This window comes from Thermobia domestica, chromosome 5 (assembly GCF_964235325.1).
Source record: "Thermobia domestica chromosome 5, izTheDome1.hap1.1, whole genome shotgun sequence".
Taxonomy (NCBI): Eukaryota; Metazoa; Arthropoda; class Insecta; order Zygentoma; family Lepismatidae; genus Thermobia; species Thermobia domestica.
Genome location: NC_137458.1, coordinates 39,457,656 through 39,474,883, shown reverse-complemented (window position 1 = coordinate 39,474,883; position 17,228 = coordinate 39,457,656). Strand labels below are relative to the sequence as shown.

General features: G+C 31.8%; 1 protein-coding gene across 49 annotated transcripts in view; it reads right to left on the bottom strand.

The window, feature by feature from the left end:
• The window catches only part of Dscam1 (Down syndrome cell adhesion molecule 1), a 302,800-nt gene that overhangs the window by 116,671 nt on the left and 168,901 nt on the right, over positions 1-17,228 (bottom strand). For 2 of the 49 annotated variants that reach the window (XM_081758592.1, XM_081758566.1), the window contains exon 7: positions 4,309-4,432. The exons of 41 other annotated variants lie outside the window; for them this stretch is intronic. In XM_081758592.1, the coding sequence (XP_081614718.1) occupies positions 4,309-4,432 (124 nt within the window). Of the gene's footprint in view, positions 1-2,201; positions 2,326-4,308; positions 4,433-7,956; positions 8,081-8,997; positions 9,122-12,884; positions 13,009-17,228 lie in introns of all 49 variants that reach the window. 6 more of the 49 variants (XM_081758574.1, XM_081758571.1, XM_081758576.1 and 3 more) reach the window with 4 other exon arrangements.

The following is a 17,228-nucleotide window of genomic DNA, read 5'->3' as shown; positions in this document are numbered from 1 at the left end:
ACTCGGCGCATAAGATATTCCTCATTAGATATCTCGGCACCACTGGTGAAATTCAAAGCAAATTTCGAAACGTTAAGTAGCATTATATATATTATATACGGCTTTGGATGAAGTTAATAGTATTCTTATAGTCATTATATAATGCAGAATTCGATTTTTTTTTTTTAAATAGTAGATTCAATGAGGCGAGCACTCAAATTTCTCGCTCCATCGGATGTGTCATCAATATCTCAGAAAGTGGGAAAGCTCATGAAAAGAGCGCTCACACCGAAGTATAAAGCCAAAGCTTGTTAGATCTTTGTATTGTCTATCAAAACGTATTGCTAATAAACTCGCTCAGCTCAACTTCGCTCTTTAAATGTCATTATCTAGTTTATATGGGCATTATTCCGGTTTGATTATTGATGATATTTCACGATTTTTATGCATCAAGTCAGAAGGTTTATTTTTATTCACATTTTGAACCTTATCGGAATAGCTAAGTGACTCTCTACGCAATGATTAAGAAAGAGCTCTTACAATTAATGTCTACAGCAAACAATGGAATGCTATATGATACATTGTATCAACTAAAACAGTATTAATATTCCAGTTATTACTATATTTAAACACTAATAAAATTAGTAAATACGTATATTTTATGACTTAAACATTCTTATATCTCTTTCCAAAATTAATTTCGCGATGCTTATACAATAGATGGCGCTCTTCTACCTTTTATCGAAATTGTAAATTATACATATATATTTCACTTTAAAGGTTCTTTGTTTCTCCTTCTTTAGGAACTAAGTAATCTCACCTGAATGCTGGAAGAGGAAACCCTTGAACATTACATATGAGATAAATGTTATTTCCTGTTTCAACTTGTAATCGAACTCCAATTGAAAATGTATTTTTCACTCGTGGAGCAATGCTAGTGCGAGGCTCTGCAATGAATAATATGAGCCTCTATTATAAACCTCGAGACTCAACGAAATGAGTATGATTTAACTTAGACAACCACGCTTCTAGTTGAAGTGCTTTAACATACAAGGATGTAAGAGAACGATACACAAGAAAATCCGTTGATAAACGGATTTTCTTTTGTGTATATATAAAGGTCTTAAAAATCACTCAACTTCTGTGACTGGATTTTTTTTTCGATATACACTACCAGTAAATGGAATGTCAACATTAAAAATTAATGTTCCTCTCATGTTTCACTATCAATCTAAAAGAAAAATACAACGATACTATTACCTATTCCTACATATAACTATTAGTATTTTTACCTATGGTGCTATTATTAAAGAAAGAAAGAAAGAATAATAAGGAAGAAACTTATATTGAGCGTTCTTTAGTAGTAATATTGGCCATGTTAATCTACAAGTATAATGAGAAGTGATCATCACTGAACTTCATAAGTTGAAGTACCGTGATAATTGTTTTCCAAATTAAATAGTTACTTAAAAAAATTAAATTCAAATAAATTTTCAAAATTCAAATATAGGAACAATAAAAATAATCTTTATTTCATTTCAGATCACTATAAATGTAACTATTTTACTCTAGTATCTTGTTTAAAATTAATCATTTAGTATCTTTGATTATCCGACAAATAGAATTAGAAAAGAAATCAATCTGGTTATCATATCAATACTGTTATGGACATTATCTACTTATTGAGTATAAAAATCACGTCTTCGAATAGTTTTGTTAATTATTTATTAATTTACGATTTTAAATTCCTCTAGTTTCTGAATATACGAGTCTTTTTTTTTTTTTTTTAAAAAAAAAAAACTTAATACAAATTCTATCGCAGCTGGAAAGCTTTAAGCATTTCGTGGGTTTACCTTTTCTACATGCGACATCAAGTTCCTTACTGAACTGCTAAATACGTCGGAACTGCGCAATAACTATATGACAATAAGATGCAAGCAGTAGTAAGTATCACATATATAAGTATCAATTTATGGTACGTAATAATTATCTGTAGGAAAAAATCTCTGACTTCAAGCAATAAAGCAAAACATTGATGATAATCGTAGTGAAACAGTGAAAAGAGCAAACATTTTCATATAAGAAACATTTTGAGGTAGGCCTACATCAATTAATAGCAAAAATGGTTTTGCTGAATAATATTTCTCGGGAAAGTATATTGTTAGGTATTAGGAAGGTACTTCATTTTAAGTTTAGCGTTTTCAGTCAAACGTAAATCTCACCTGAATACAGGTTGTGGATTAGCCTGAGCGTCACAAGGAAGAACAAGAGGATGTTTGGAGAGCCCTGTTGCAGCATCTAGTTTAGACTTAGGTGGTAGGCGAGGCGGAGTACTGCCAATGGGTTCTAAGAAGGGGAAATATAACCGTCAAAATAATTTTTGCAATTTCTTTTATATATATATAAATACTCCTCTCACACTATTCGGACGCCTTGTTTAAAGAAATAGTACAAATATCTGTTTGTGTAGTTAGCCAATGTGAGTTCAAAGACAGAAAAAAGTAGAATTATATCGTATAATTTCAAGAAAAGTGACGTATTTATTTACTTTCAAATATTCTAGTAGAATGATAGTTCTTCCATATTTATAACGAAATCATTTCTTTACAGGGTTTAGTATAATTTTGTTTCTGCTTAAATCTAAAATTTTAATTATCAGATGTTCTAAATTATTTAGAAATATTTTTGGTTATTTATTTAAATAATACAATAATTTAATGTTAATTATGACAATTAGTTAAAATTTTCAACTATCAATTTAAATTAAATTCTTTTTCAGACGGTATAATTGGTAGTGGAATAATTTTCTGTTCGCCTTTACGTTTAATATAAAGAAGATAGCCTAATACATCAAATATACTGGAAACTGATTGAACTCGAGCCTACAAATTTTCGCTCTATCAGCTACAGGAGTGAGAGAGAGCGATACGTCCATCTTAGTTCTTCGATTTAAGTATGCACAAAGGGAGCTCGTTCTCAAAAATTTTCTCTGCTAGTGTATTTTTAGCCTACTTGAATGTTATTTAATGTTTACCGATTAAAAAGATTTCTCACCTGAAAACAGGCTGTGGATTAGCTTGAGCATCGCAAGGAAGAACAAGTGGTTCTTTTGTTGTTCCAGCAACGGCACCAAGTTTAGACTTTGGTGGAAGACGAGGTGGTGTACTGCCAATCGGCTCTAGGAAGGGGGAAACAGCCATCATCAACACAATATCTACATTTTTTAAATTTTGTTAATTTAATGGTAAGCTTGTTCACCTAGTCAATCAGTTCTTACTAAATGTTGAAGAAATGGTGAAGAAGTAACACCAGATATACATAATGATCTTTTCTGTGCTGTTGCTGGGGTTCTACTCTTAAAGTCTATAAAGAAAGAATAAGTGAAATATTCTTCAAACAAGGGTGAGCTCTTTAGTCGCTATATGACTAGCATACATCTTCGGTTGAATTCCCGATGGGATCTCATGTGGTTCGAATTCCACGTTATGCTTCGTCCACGTATAATATAACTTCACTGATCAAAGGAATGCGAAATTCCAGTTCAACCACCCGACCAACGAAACAATGGTATCGGAAAAGGACTTCAATGACGAGAAAGCTGCAAACACAGATGAACCTTTGACAATGAAATCTTTTAATTAACTACCCTTCGATTGTAACTTGTATGATGAAGGATATGTATGGTAAACGAATGTGATGATGAAAATTGGTGGACTGACAATAAAATTGAGAAAAAGGAGAGTATCCTGAGAAAATCAATGTGCACGGTTTTGTACACATAAATGCTAAAAAGAGAGAAGACTTCTTGATTTATTTTTTAACTGATACATTTTCTTTCCAGAACAGAATTTTTAAGTGATGCATTTATTGATAAAATTTCATAAACAGGCATTCAAAGTTTCATTTGTTTTCACAATATATTTTATTGAAGTTAATTTATTGTAAGAAAATATATATGTATTAAAATAAAGAAACAGAACTCCAATAACCAGATTAAGTCTAATATACTAGTCATATTGGAATTCCATTCATTTTATGCCTAACTTCCTAAAGTAAGAGAAAGTAGTAAAAGCTTACTTGATAGCAAACTTGATACTTAGTGGAAGATTTGATGTTACTACTTACTAACTTCATTTGTTTAATAGCTAATATAACTCTGTTGTGATTTCAACCTTGAACATAACTATCTAAGTGTTTTAAGTAGGTTTATTTCAATTCAAGTTTACCCAATTTCCCCTTGCTTTATATTGTCTGGTTGGGAGCTTAATCCAAGCTCCTATAACGCGTATCACACAAAATATAAATTTTCAACTTCTAATAAGTTCTTACCTGAATACTGGCGCTGGGAAAGCTTGTGCTTCACATAGAAGGCTGTAACTTTGTGAGGCACTTACTTCAAAAGAGTTTGATTTTGCAGATTTTGGAAATTTAGGAGGAGCTCTTCCGAGAGGTTCTAGGAATTAAAAACAAAATAAGAAAGGTACTAATTCTGCTAAGGGAGGGTATAGGGTATCCCTGGATTTTTTTCTAAGAAAACAGTTGGATAAGAAACTAAAAAATATCGTGGTGTATATATAGGTCTTATACACATAGTACCGTGTAGTTTGAAAAATGATATAACGTTTATGGAACAAGTATAACTTTACTGACAAAATTTTGTAAATGTTACTTTATGTATTCTAAAACTTATTCCATTTAATATTGATGTTCTACTTAGCTTGGATATCAATTCCTCATTTAAGACGCGTCGTGTGAATTTAGTCACTGCGTTATTTAAGTACTTCAACTTGAACAAAGTGGTATATTTCTATCCTTAGATATATGAGAAAAATGCTCTTCCTATATGTTTTAATTTCAAACACATGATTACAAGAATATACAAGATTTAAGACATATTAGTTCTGGTCAAATCAACGCATAACTCATATCTTTACAGTAATATTCAGAAGATACTTTAAAAGTTGCACATTGTAGGTGTTATAAGAGTGCCAAGATTAATTATTTGCTTGATTACGAATACCTTAATGTGTATCGTGAAAAGTACCGTAATTTGTTAAGTAGTCTCTCTTAATTTTGTTATTTTATAAGTCAAATATATACCTTACGAGAAATGAATACACTTACACTGAAAATTATACAAATTTCCAGTTGTACTTGTACAGCAATAAGATTATATTCAAGTCGCATATAAAAACTTAGAAGAAATAAAAAATTTGCAAATTATAATCAAGATAATAACAAAAATATTATGGAGCTACTCACTCAGGATTCCCACGGATTTATGTAAATTGTTTCTTCTGACTTTTCCTGATTTACCTTGACAAAGATTTACTTATTTCCCTAACAAAATTTCGTTTAATTTTTCTATTTTTTCGAAACCCCATTAGTTTAGTTAGATACCTAAATTAAACGTAGGGCACCAGCTTCCTATAAAATGGATCGACCTAGAAAACATGCATGACCAGATATATATATATAAACAGGTCGAATTGAGAACCTCGTCTTTTATTTGACTTCGGTTAAAAAGATGTATGTATTTTAGTACAAAAGGTCAGAGACGCCACACTCTGTCTACATTAAGGGGTTCAAGATCCTGTAGCTCAACTGATCTCAGAGTTAAGAACCTAACCACAATCATAGCACAACACACCTTGATATAACTTAATACACCTGCAACCTATTATTCTATACTGTTGTATTGTATGATTTCTATATCCGAAATAACGATGTTACTTCAAAGTTGCCTTCATTATCGAGAACGACTACTTTGTTTCCCTGATATTAAAGAATTTTCCAATAATTTCCCTGATTTTCCAAGTCTGTGGGAACCTTGTCATCCTATCGTGACGTGAAACACACACACCTACAACTTGGTCCGAAATAATATTTTGGGATCATAATCAATTGCTAGAACTTACAAACAAATTATGTCACTTATTTATATAATCAGAAGTCCCATTAGAAGTGTTATAAACCTGAAACTGGTGAGATGGGTGACAGCTAAGCTATTGTGACTTCTTAAGAGCTTTCTAGTTTCCACATGTGGATTATCTTTGGAATTAGAAATGTTGACAGATATAAAATTTTTATTTACTTTATTTTTCTTTTAAAGTTTCAATTTTAAATTTAATTTTTAACAACTTTCTTCCAATATTTCCTTCCTAAACCAATACTATCTACATATTCAGTAATTCAGAGTTGCAAAAATTAATGTTTCAGTTAATTTTTATATAAAATACCATGTTAGGACACGTTTAACTCAAATTACTGAAAAAATCATTAAATATTAATAAAATTTTAGTTTATGAAAAAACTATTTACAAAAGTGTATTCCCGAGTTTGTAAAACGAAGAAAATGCACGCGTGCCATGACTCCATCTCACTGGTTAGGGATTGAAACTCTAATCAAACTATTAAATCAAAATTATATCTTTAAAAGAAGAATTGATTTAAAATTTTTCAACTTTCATTGTAACTGAATTGGTAAATTAGTAAATTGTACTATTGTAAAAATATAATTTGGAAATGTTGAACAATGTGACCCAGCTTTTGAGTATTTATTTATGTTGTGGTAAAATCAAGAAAATTTTCATTATAACAAATTATTTTGTTTCTAGGAATAGTATATTTAACAATACGATTTATGGATCATATGTTATTCCATGCTTTCAATTTGAAAATACATCTATTGAATATTTCTTTTGTATCTTTGCTACATCAAAACATTCAGCAATTTTTGAGGATACATAAAGGATTAGATGTACTATTGTTACATTTACCTGAATGTTGGAACTGGGGATCCTTGTCCTTCACAGAACAAACCAAAGCTATTTCCAACTCTCTGGATTACGTTAGGTTTTGTTAGAGGAGGAAATTTTGGAGCTACACTTCCTACGTGCTCTAAAAGTGAAGAAATAATATTTTCTGTCGCTTAGTACATTCTCACCTGAACATTGGAGCTGGAAAAGCTTGTGCTTCACATAAAAGACTATAACTCTGTGAAGCCTCGATCTCAAATGCTTCATATTTCGCGGACTTTGGAAATTTCGGAGGAGCTCTTCCAAGAGGTTCTACAGATTAAAAAAGGAAGGATATGGGATTTGATATGGAACGGAAGATCACAATATACTGACATATATATAATATGGAATTGGTATATCGAACTAAATGCTGAAGAATGGTGTAGGGTATCCCTGGCTTCTTACACTTGAGTGATTTACAATAAAATTTTATTGGTACAAATAACAATTATCCTCTAGAAACTGAACTAACCTTGCAAGTATTATTGGACTACTTTATATCTGATGCATTTTACGGTGAAATTATACTTCAGAATATGATAGCTTGTCAAAATTAACACAACCTCTTTTATTTATCAGAAATAATAATTTATAACGATACTTCTTATGTTAGTTCTACCTAATTATTTTCATTGTTATTCTAATTTTAAGTCGAAATTTGTAAGCAAAAAATAGTAATTGAATGGTATTATGTTCTACACAATTGCCGAAGGTTTTGCAAGAATGAAAATTATACGTTAAAAACATCCAATATTGAAATAAACACATTGACAATTATAATCTCAAAATTACTTTCCATTTCTTATACGTCATAATACCCCATACCCCATAATATCCCAACAAGTTCTTGTATGTTTTCCATATAATGGCGGATTCATAGTACGACATTTTGATTATGTAAGAATATTAACTGATTCGATGAAAGATTAGAATCAATTTTTTAACATAATCTTCAAAGATTAACTTCCAAAATCCTATTATAGTTAGATGATATTTCATCATGTGGAATGTACTCGACACAATGCTTTATCCGGTTCATAATCATATTGGAATTAACTTGCTTTAATCTCTAAGATAAAAATTATATCCACAATTCTCAGATTTTATAGAAAAATCTACTAGTGGTATAACTTCAGTTTTATTCTCTAAATTAAAAGTAGTGAAATATGACACTAACCTAAAGCTCGGTACTGGATGACCTTGTGCTTGGCAAAGTAAAGACATGCTCTTCGTTGCAGGTTTTTGTAGCACACTAATCTTAGCTGTGGGAGGTACTCTTGGAGCAGTACTACTAACAGGTTCTACGAAATAGACGACGATTTCGTCAGCAAGCTGTTTCTTTTTGAATGTTATCATTAAAATGAACTTAAGTCTCGCGTTACATTTCTACAATATATTAACGTTCCTAAAGATTTCTAATACATTATTAAGTTATAAGTTATGTAATCTCAATGATTGATTTAAATATTTATGAATTATCGTAAACAAAGAAATTAAGATGCGGGGATTGCTTGCTATTTTACTTCGTATCATTATAGGCACTTAATGATATTGATATGAATAGTTAATTGTGTGCATCGTAAATTCAATTTTATCGTACCTACAATTCAAACCTATTGAAATAGGTTAATTAGAACAGTTAGAACTGAGAGAAAGTAGTACTTCTCTTTCCGTGACCTTAATAAAGTTCATGTAAATTTATCTTTAACATCAAATAACGATTGTAATCTCAGGCTACTACCGTCATTTCTTTCACTTGTTCAGAAACAGATCCCTTGTGCTTCCAAACTTGACATTTTCTGCTGCTAATACTGTTTTATTATTTACCTAATATACAGATAATCTAATTTTACTTTCTGCCCTATTGTATTGTAAATATTGTGACAAATTTACAGAAGTAACTGACATTCGCTTACCAAATAAACTTAAATCGGTTAAGTGAAACAACTGTATTGTATTTAATATCATTTAACATTTTACTGGATACTTCTGTAACCTGAAATTATTAACAAGCATTTAAGCATTCTTCTCACCTGAATACTGGGACAGGGAATGCCTGGGCATCACAAAGTAAGCTGTAACTGTTTCCGCGTACCATATCAAATGAATCTGATTTTGCGTGTTTCGGAAATTTAGGAGGTACTCGTCCAACAGGTTCTAAAGTATTTCAAAAACAACTTTTGAAATATTTATAAAACAAATATGAGATATTAGTCACCTGAAAGATGGAGGTGGATATCCCTGAGCATCACAAAATAGAACAAAAGGTTTTTCCTCTTGCATTCTATGCGATTCTGATGTTTTAGAACCAGGAAATTTTGGAGCTGATCGCCCTGAAGGCTCTACGAAATATTAAATCATGAAAGAGATACGGAATACTTAAACAGTAATATTTGCTTAATAAAGAAATTTATAGTCATATACACCGTTGACACACTATATGCAAAGGAGCTGCTTTCTGCATCATTATTCAATAATTACTCTTACCTTCTTCAAAAATAAGAATAACAATTGTTTTAATACAATATTGTTAAAGAATTTATCTTTTGTAGGCTGAAAAGCTTTTTTCTTGTAGGGTCATTAATGATCACCTTTTGAAACAAAAATGATAAGCAAAAATCTTTTAAAAATACCCCCTCTCCACAAACTTTATACAGATACCACTGTAGTGCGTTCAATTCTTTTTCACCGGTAATTCAACTTACAACTTACAACGTGTTCCAAAGACGCACGCGCTAGCTGCTAGACCACCGAAGACGGCTTTACGTTAGAAAAGATAATGGACAAACATATCCTTTTAAAAAAATACTTAGATATACATTATAGTTATTTCCTATGATGACCCGTAAGTAGTAGCCCCGCGTAGCGTAGTAGCTAACGCTCTCGCTTTTTGGTGCGAGTGCTTCCGGAAATGGTTGGGACACCAGGTCGAAAAAGTGTAACAGCTTTTTTCAGACCAGCCAACTTGAGCGGGTTTTCCTCATTCATACCAAGCAAATGTTGCGATGGTACTTAACATAATGGTCACAGGCCTTTCTCCTCCATTCCTTTCTTTCTCCCCAATTCCCCGTGTAGTGTGATTACCAGAGACATCATCTCTCATATGTGACGGGTTAACATGGCAATGGATGCCGAAAGCCCAGAAACCTAATTTCTAATATTAATTCTATGACCCATAAGCGTTCTTGAGTAAAACTTATACTTGATTCCCGGTGGATGGTTTGGACTTTTCGGAGTTTACTTAGCGTTGTACAGACACAAATGGAAAGTTGGAACAAGATAAGGAACTATGGATTAAAAAAAAAAAAAAAAAAAAAAGCGAAATAATGGCCTTGGTATCTGATGAGTTTGTAGTGCGCATCATCTAGTTTACCAGAGCTTTTCACGGGCTGTGGTACAGTAGGAAACTTATTATTTCTTAACGCTATGAATTTAAAATTCTTTGTGGAACATACATGTAATGTTTACAATATTTACTCCTAAGTTAACTAATTAAACGATTGATCGACTCTCAAAGTCGTTATAAATACTTTACACTTATATACTAACGACATCTTTAGCAAATTATTTTTTTAAATTGTCAGAAATCCTGTTTAATCCTGCTGCTCTTAAGTTTATCACCTGTAACTACTGTTATGGAAAAAATAATAAATAAATCTTAATATCTGTCTTACCTAAAAGCTGGGACTGGGTAGCCCTGTGCTTGACATAACAAACCAAATCCACTGCCAAATTGTCTTTTAATAGAGCTACTTTCAACATCAGACGAAAATTTTGGGGCTTTGCTGCCGACAGGTTCTAAAGAATTGAATGTGAAGAAACATGCAGCAGTCACATGTGATCGTAAGTCCGAATTCGATATAGAAAATGTAAAAGAATACCTAATTTCCTGTCTTATTTTGAACAAAGCTTAGTAACTTAACTTTCTGAAGTGTGAATTTAGTTTGTAATCATAATGTTTTGATAATGTTTTAAAACAATAAATGTCTCTCTTTTAATTGTACATGAGCATTTTCTATTGCAACATACATGACAGGGATGTTCTTTGATTAGCATAGTATGCCTTACCTAAAAGCTGGGACAGGATATCCCTGTGCTTGACATAATAATCCAAACCCATTTCCGTATTGTCTCTTTATGGAACTACTTTCAAGATCAGATGAAAATTTGGGAGCTTTACTTCCGACAGGTTCTGAGAATTGAATAAAAACGCAATTTGCAACTCTGAATTTTCAAGGAACAGTGAAAAATTACTTATTTATAGTATACAGCGCATCTATTAAAAGTATCTTTCAAGATAGTGCTTATAACGAACTCCTAATGAAAAAATACAATTATGAATTGCATATGAGTTTCAATTATACTTTATGCAAATTTGAAACTATATTATAGCCTGTTGAAAGAACATTTCCTTACCTAAAAGCTGGAACCGGGTAACCCTGAGCTTGACACAATAAACCAAATCCATTTCCAGTATGACGAACAATGGAACTACTTTTGAGATCAGAAGAAAATTTGGGCGCTTTGCTTCCGACGGGCTCTGGGAAATCGAACAGAAAGGAATGTGCAATTCTAAGTGTGTTTTATATTCTCCATAATATTGAAAGTATTTTAATACCTCGTTTTCGACTAATTTCCTAATTTGGACGATGAGTATTAATTAAAATACAAACTATTATTTCCATTCTATAATTTTAGCATTCTTTTGAAAAAAAAAATAATAATAATGGGGTAATAATTGGCGATATCGTTATTTAAATTCTTCTAGTGCTGTTAATGTGGTGCAAATAAATTATGATTGATCTTCTTATATTTATTTTACGACTTATTAGATCTCATTGTCTCGTTGAACTTTCATGTTAATATAAAGGTGTTAGATATTCCACGTAATTCATCATCAGCTACTCTGCGACAGTTGCCGATGTAGTCTACCACGCCTAACAAAACAATAGTACTACCCAACAAACCACCTGCACATGTTGCATATATTTTATACCATCTAACTCATGGAGTCAGGGGCTTCGGCCCGATACTCTACTCAAAACTTCAAAATTACCGTGACCGTGACCGTGACCGTGATCACGTAACTTTTGAAAGCAAATATGACAATCTTTCTCAAAGTTAATCTAAAGAGCTTTTCTTTAAAGTCTATATAATGAGTTATTTTGGTAAAATATTGCTTCTGAAATGTTTTCCTTCAGAATATTCACAGATCATAAATTTCCTAATTTTAGTTCAAAATTGACTTTTACATATCTAGATGTTCAAAAGTTTACTGTTGAATGATCACGCATCCACGTAACAAGTTATTCATATTAGAATGATGATTGGGCAACCCTGTATTTAATATGAGTATACAACTATTGTTCATTTATCTGATTGACTTGTTGATATTGTATAACGTCAGCTATTTATAGGAGCAGCCTCACACTTGTATACCAAGCATGTAACGTTCGACATGCATTTGCTTTTAAGTGATTCAGTGTTCGCAAAATGAAAACGCGTTCTTATGTAACATATCTTATTAAGCTTTAACGAGAGTTTACCTCTACGAAGGAATGCACAGAATATATTAAGAATTTTTTGACTAGCTGCAGTGTAATGGACCTAAGAATTATCAGTGTATTTTAACGACATAAATAAATCATGCGTGGAGCTCCTCTTGTGACTAATGGACATAATCTCTACCATAAAAGTAACGCTACTGATTTCAAGAATGTATGTTGCTGTAACGGACTACATCACTTACCTTCTCACAAGGTAAAAATGTCAATATTAATTTCTTGCATTAATGACTGTCACATAAAACTTAAAGGCGAGAATTTTGAATATTTTAAAATTTATTATTGTTATTAGTATTATTATTGTTAAAGAAAATTGATCAGTCAAAATAGTACAAGTGTTTCGATGTGTTTTAAGATCATCTTTTAAAATAAAGTTCTACAAATATGTGGGGTTTTAGTGAGGGTGTTAAGACTTAAACTCTGGAATATTTTTAATTATCTTTGGATTATTTTAGTCAAGATAAAAACAAAACTTACCTTTAAAAAATTATTAAAAGAGAAAAGTCTAAAAGTCCTATTATTATATATATTTAGTACTAACCGAAAACTTGGTGCTGGGTGAGCTTGAGCCTGACAAAGTAAAGAGACATCTCGACCAATTTTTCTTTTAAGAACGTCAAATTTAGCTGTCGATAATATTCCTGGTGCAGTACTGCTAACTGGCTCTAAAGTACAAGATGTACACTACTTTCAGTGATTGAGTAGCTGCTTACCTGAATATTGGAGGTGGGTACCCCTGGGCTCTACAAAGCAGAGCAAAGCTATTTCCTTCTGATTGCTCTGTTGTATATATTTTTGTCAGAGTAGGAATTTTTGGAGAAGCTGCACCAATTGGTTCTGTGGACATACAGCATGCCACATCAACATAACACGGAATGTTTATATTCTCTAATGTATTCTCTATAAAACCTACTTTCTATTATTTTATTAACTCACCTGTATGAAGCAACAGGGAACCCCTGTGCAGGGCATAAAAAGGTAAAACCTTGGTTTAACTTAATGTTATATGAATGAGTCCTGTCCATAGAAGGGAATTTTGGAGCAGTGCTTCCAACAGGTTCTGTGGCATGTAAATACCATGTTTTAAAATAATAAATTACATGTATCTATCTAGCTTTCAACTAGTGTTCAGTAATAAGTTAATATATATATATTGATTTACTGCCTAAAATTCCCAATGGGTATACATATATATCAGTAATGAACATACGAATTTTTAAAAAAATCAATAGATATAATGAGTATTTTTTTCCAACTCATACTTAGGAGAAGCAGCTTTATGATATATAATGACTATCGTATTGGATTGAAATTTGAGCTCATAAAAGATTATTTGTATAATTAACATATTAAAATTACAATTTTATACATTTTCTTCTCTCTCCAATTGTTTGGAGTGTAACAAAAGATCAAAAGTGCCTATGTATTGTAATTTTTCGAAATAAAATATTATCTTATAAATGCTGTCCGATAGCAAACAAAATACATCGAATGTACACCAATCGATATACCTTGGTTATACAATAACAAATGAACATAATTTGCATTCTCCTTTCATTATGTTCATAAGCTCCTCCAAAAATATTTACCTGACAATAATTTAAATACTTTTTATCAACTACAACTGTTTCTTGATAAATGACCTCAGTAAATGAAATAATCCTACCTGTATGATGGTACAGGAAACCCCTGCGCAGGGCAAAGTAATGTAAACCCTTGATGAATTTTTATTTCAAACGTGCTGCTCTTATCCATTGATGGGAATTTAGGAGCAGAACTTCCAACAGGTTCTGTATAAGCAAAGCAAAACCACTTACGTTACTCCCCTGTAGCTGCGTATTTGAAATTATTGCGTTATTTAAAATTCTAATTCAACTTTAACAACTTGTGTTCATTTGAGTTCTTTCAAACATATATTCCTGCACAATTCCTTTCTCTAAAGCACTTTTCGATATTAAAAGGTCTGTTTTTAAAAGGCATCGAATGTGTCAAATTGGAGTTAAAACATGTCGACATAAATCTAATAAGTAAGTTACGACAAATATTAGATGATAAAGGCCTTGTACGAAAAATAGATTTTTTTAAAAAAAGGGAAGGGCGATTTTTCACTTTCATCTTTCCTCTTTAATTAATTCACGAATCGTTATTTTACAGAATCAAAAAAATGAAGGAAGGGCCCCATACTTTCTGAACACTCGCACATATAGCAGGTGACGTCGTGAGCACCACATTCAGTTGCCTTACCCCGATTTCCGCCGGTACCAACTTGGTAAAAGCTGACTAAAGTGAATCACGTAGAGAAAATAAATCCCGCCTTCATCAGAATCGGTCCGTCCAGTTACTTGGTAGACATTTTACCGACCACGCTATCGCAAATCTGTTCTATAAATTTACTAATTAATAATTATTAATGAAGTAGAAACAAAATGGTTGTAGCAATTTTGAAAAACTTCGTCAAACAAAACGCATTCTATATTCTTCAGAGAGAGAAGAAAAATTCCGTCATTCCATAGAGTTATTAATGAATTATTTATTTATGAAAATATAACCGAAATCGTTTAAATATAAAATAATCCTCATTAGTAAACACCTTTATGGGATCTCTGTTCACAAAATACATATATAACATAATCAAATTTACTAACCCGTTTTCGATAAAATAGTTCAAAGAACTCTCAACAACAATATATAATAATAATAATAATAATAATAATAATAATAATAATAATAATAATAATAATAATAATAATAATAATAATAATAATAATGTGTAATTTGCCTGCTGTCAGGTACATTCTGTGACATTATTGTATGAATTTGGTTGCATATGTAATGTAGCTGGCTACACGGGTGCACCTGTGGCTCTGTAGGTTGTTTGCTGCCTAATAATAAATAAATTAAAAATAAATTATTATTTTTCCTCAAGAAATCATTTATATCCCACTATCTTATAAAATATGAGCAGAATCGTTGAAGCCGTTTTATGGGTCTTTTATTTCTCTCAATTTTCAATTCATCCTCTTGTAAACGAACTTTATGTTACAGTCTATGGGAAAATACGAGGAATTCCTGTGGAGTTTAGTATTTGCTGGCAGTATGCCTGTGTAGCCTCTAGGTCTCTGCAGATATAGAGACGGATATTGAAACAAAGAAAAAAGAAAAAAACTTTTGACAGGTAGGGATCGTGAAAGTGAAACTCGTTGATTATTTTCAAGATATCAAAATGTTCAAAAATTTAAATAGAAAAAAGAAAGAAAGGTAAATAAAATGGACTTTGCATATAACAATAAAGAGGGGGCTCCGTGGTGTAGTGGCTAGATTGTTGGACTCACATCCGGGTGTTTTCGGCTCCGATTCCCGATCCGGCGTCCACCCAGTGAGTGAAGCAAACTGGGGAGTCAAGTGAATAAAAGAAAGCTTCAGAAAGCTCCTGATATGCTTATTAGAGAGAGAGAGAGTAACGCAACATACTGACCACATGTTCGTCACTATCCTGGACGTAGTTCAGCCGATCGCTAAGAAATGGTATTGGAGCGGTTCAGGCTCACAAAGGGCTGCTACGCCAGTGGTTAGTAGTATAACAATAAGTTTAGTAGTCTTAAATTTGCTGAGTGATTCATATTTTAAAATCATTGGTTGGCTGTTAGTTCAGGATAGTTAATTTTGAGTGTTTGTTCTTTATGACCTTACGTGGAAGTACACACTAATAACTTTTCATTACCCACAACCATAAATTAAGAAAAGATTAAGAAGAGAAGGAAATCTTACTATTGAATTACAAACTTGTCTCATCACTTTTACAAGATAGATAAACAGAATTTCAGAGATCGTGTCCCTTACGTAGCAACAAGTATTTTTTAGATGCGCTGAGGAATAAACAAAGAGTGTCTCGAAACCGTTTGTAGATTTTGTGCCTTGGATATTTTAACCTACGAGAATTTTTATTTACCGCTAAGGACTGAAGTCATTTTATAGGACAGGTTAAATACACTCAGTACTGCACCAAGACATACCACACGTAATATTGGAAAAGATGACGGAACAAAAGATTCTCAATTCAGGTCAACAACTTTTACAGTATGCTAAACATAGCAGTAAACTATATGAAACAGGATAATATTAATATCACAATAGACACAAAACTGACGCTTTTTAAGAGATGACTCTCATCTGTATTTATTTTTTCAGTGGAAATGCAATGTTGGTTATAAGCGGTACTTTCATTAATTTAAGTAAATTGTTATTTGTTTTATATTCTTGTCCATAACGTGCACAGGAACAAATTATTCTCCTTAGCATTATACTTACTTCAACACAGCGCATACTTGAACGTACAGCACCAAATTTATTGACAAGGAAAAACAAACAAGTGTGCATGTATAATACGATAATACTACACTAATTAATATCCACTTTTAAATACTCGTTAATAATCATTACGTGAAAGAAGACGCAGAGTTAATGAACAGAAGTTATAAAAATTGTTATAAGAAGTTTTATTATGTTTTTATGCCTGAAAATATAACCATGGGAATAGCATGTCGTGTATTTTATAATCATCTACTCTATGAGCATCTCTTTAAAATCAATCTCATGGTAACTGACAAATAATCCGATATTTTAGACCCCACACATAATGTAAAAGAATACGTACTTAACACTTTCTATGAAAACTCTTGTTACTTTCGGTCATAAACTCACAGCTTTAATAAAGAAATATTTAGGCTAAAGCAAAATATAGAGAGCAAATCATTCTCCACCCATTTTATGGTTTAAATTCCTATTAACAATAAATGACAAAATAACTCCTTGCACATTGTAATTTGCGTCAAATATAAATCAGTGTCTCTTAATAATAAATACCTAACTATACCGCATATTTTCT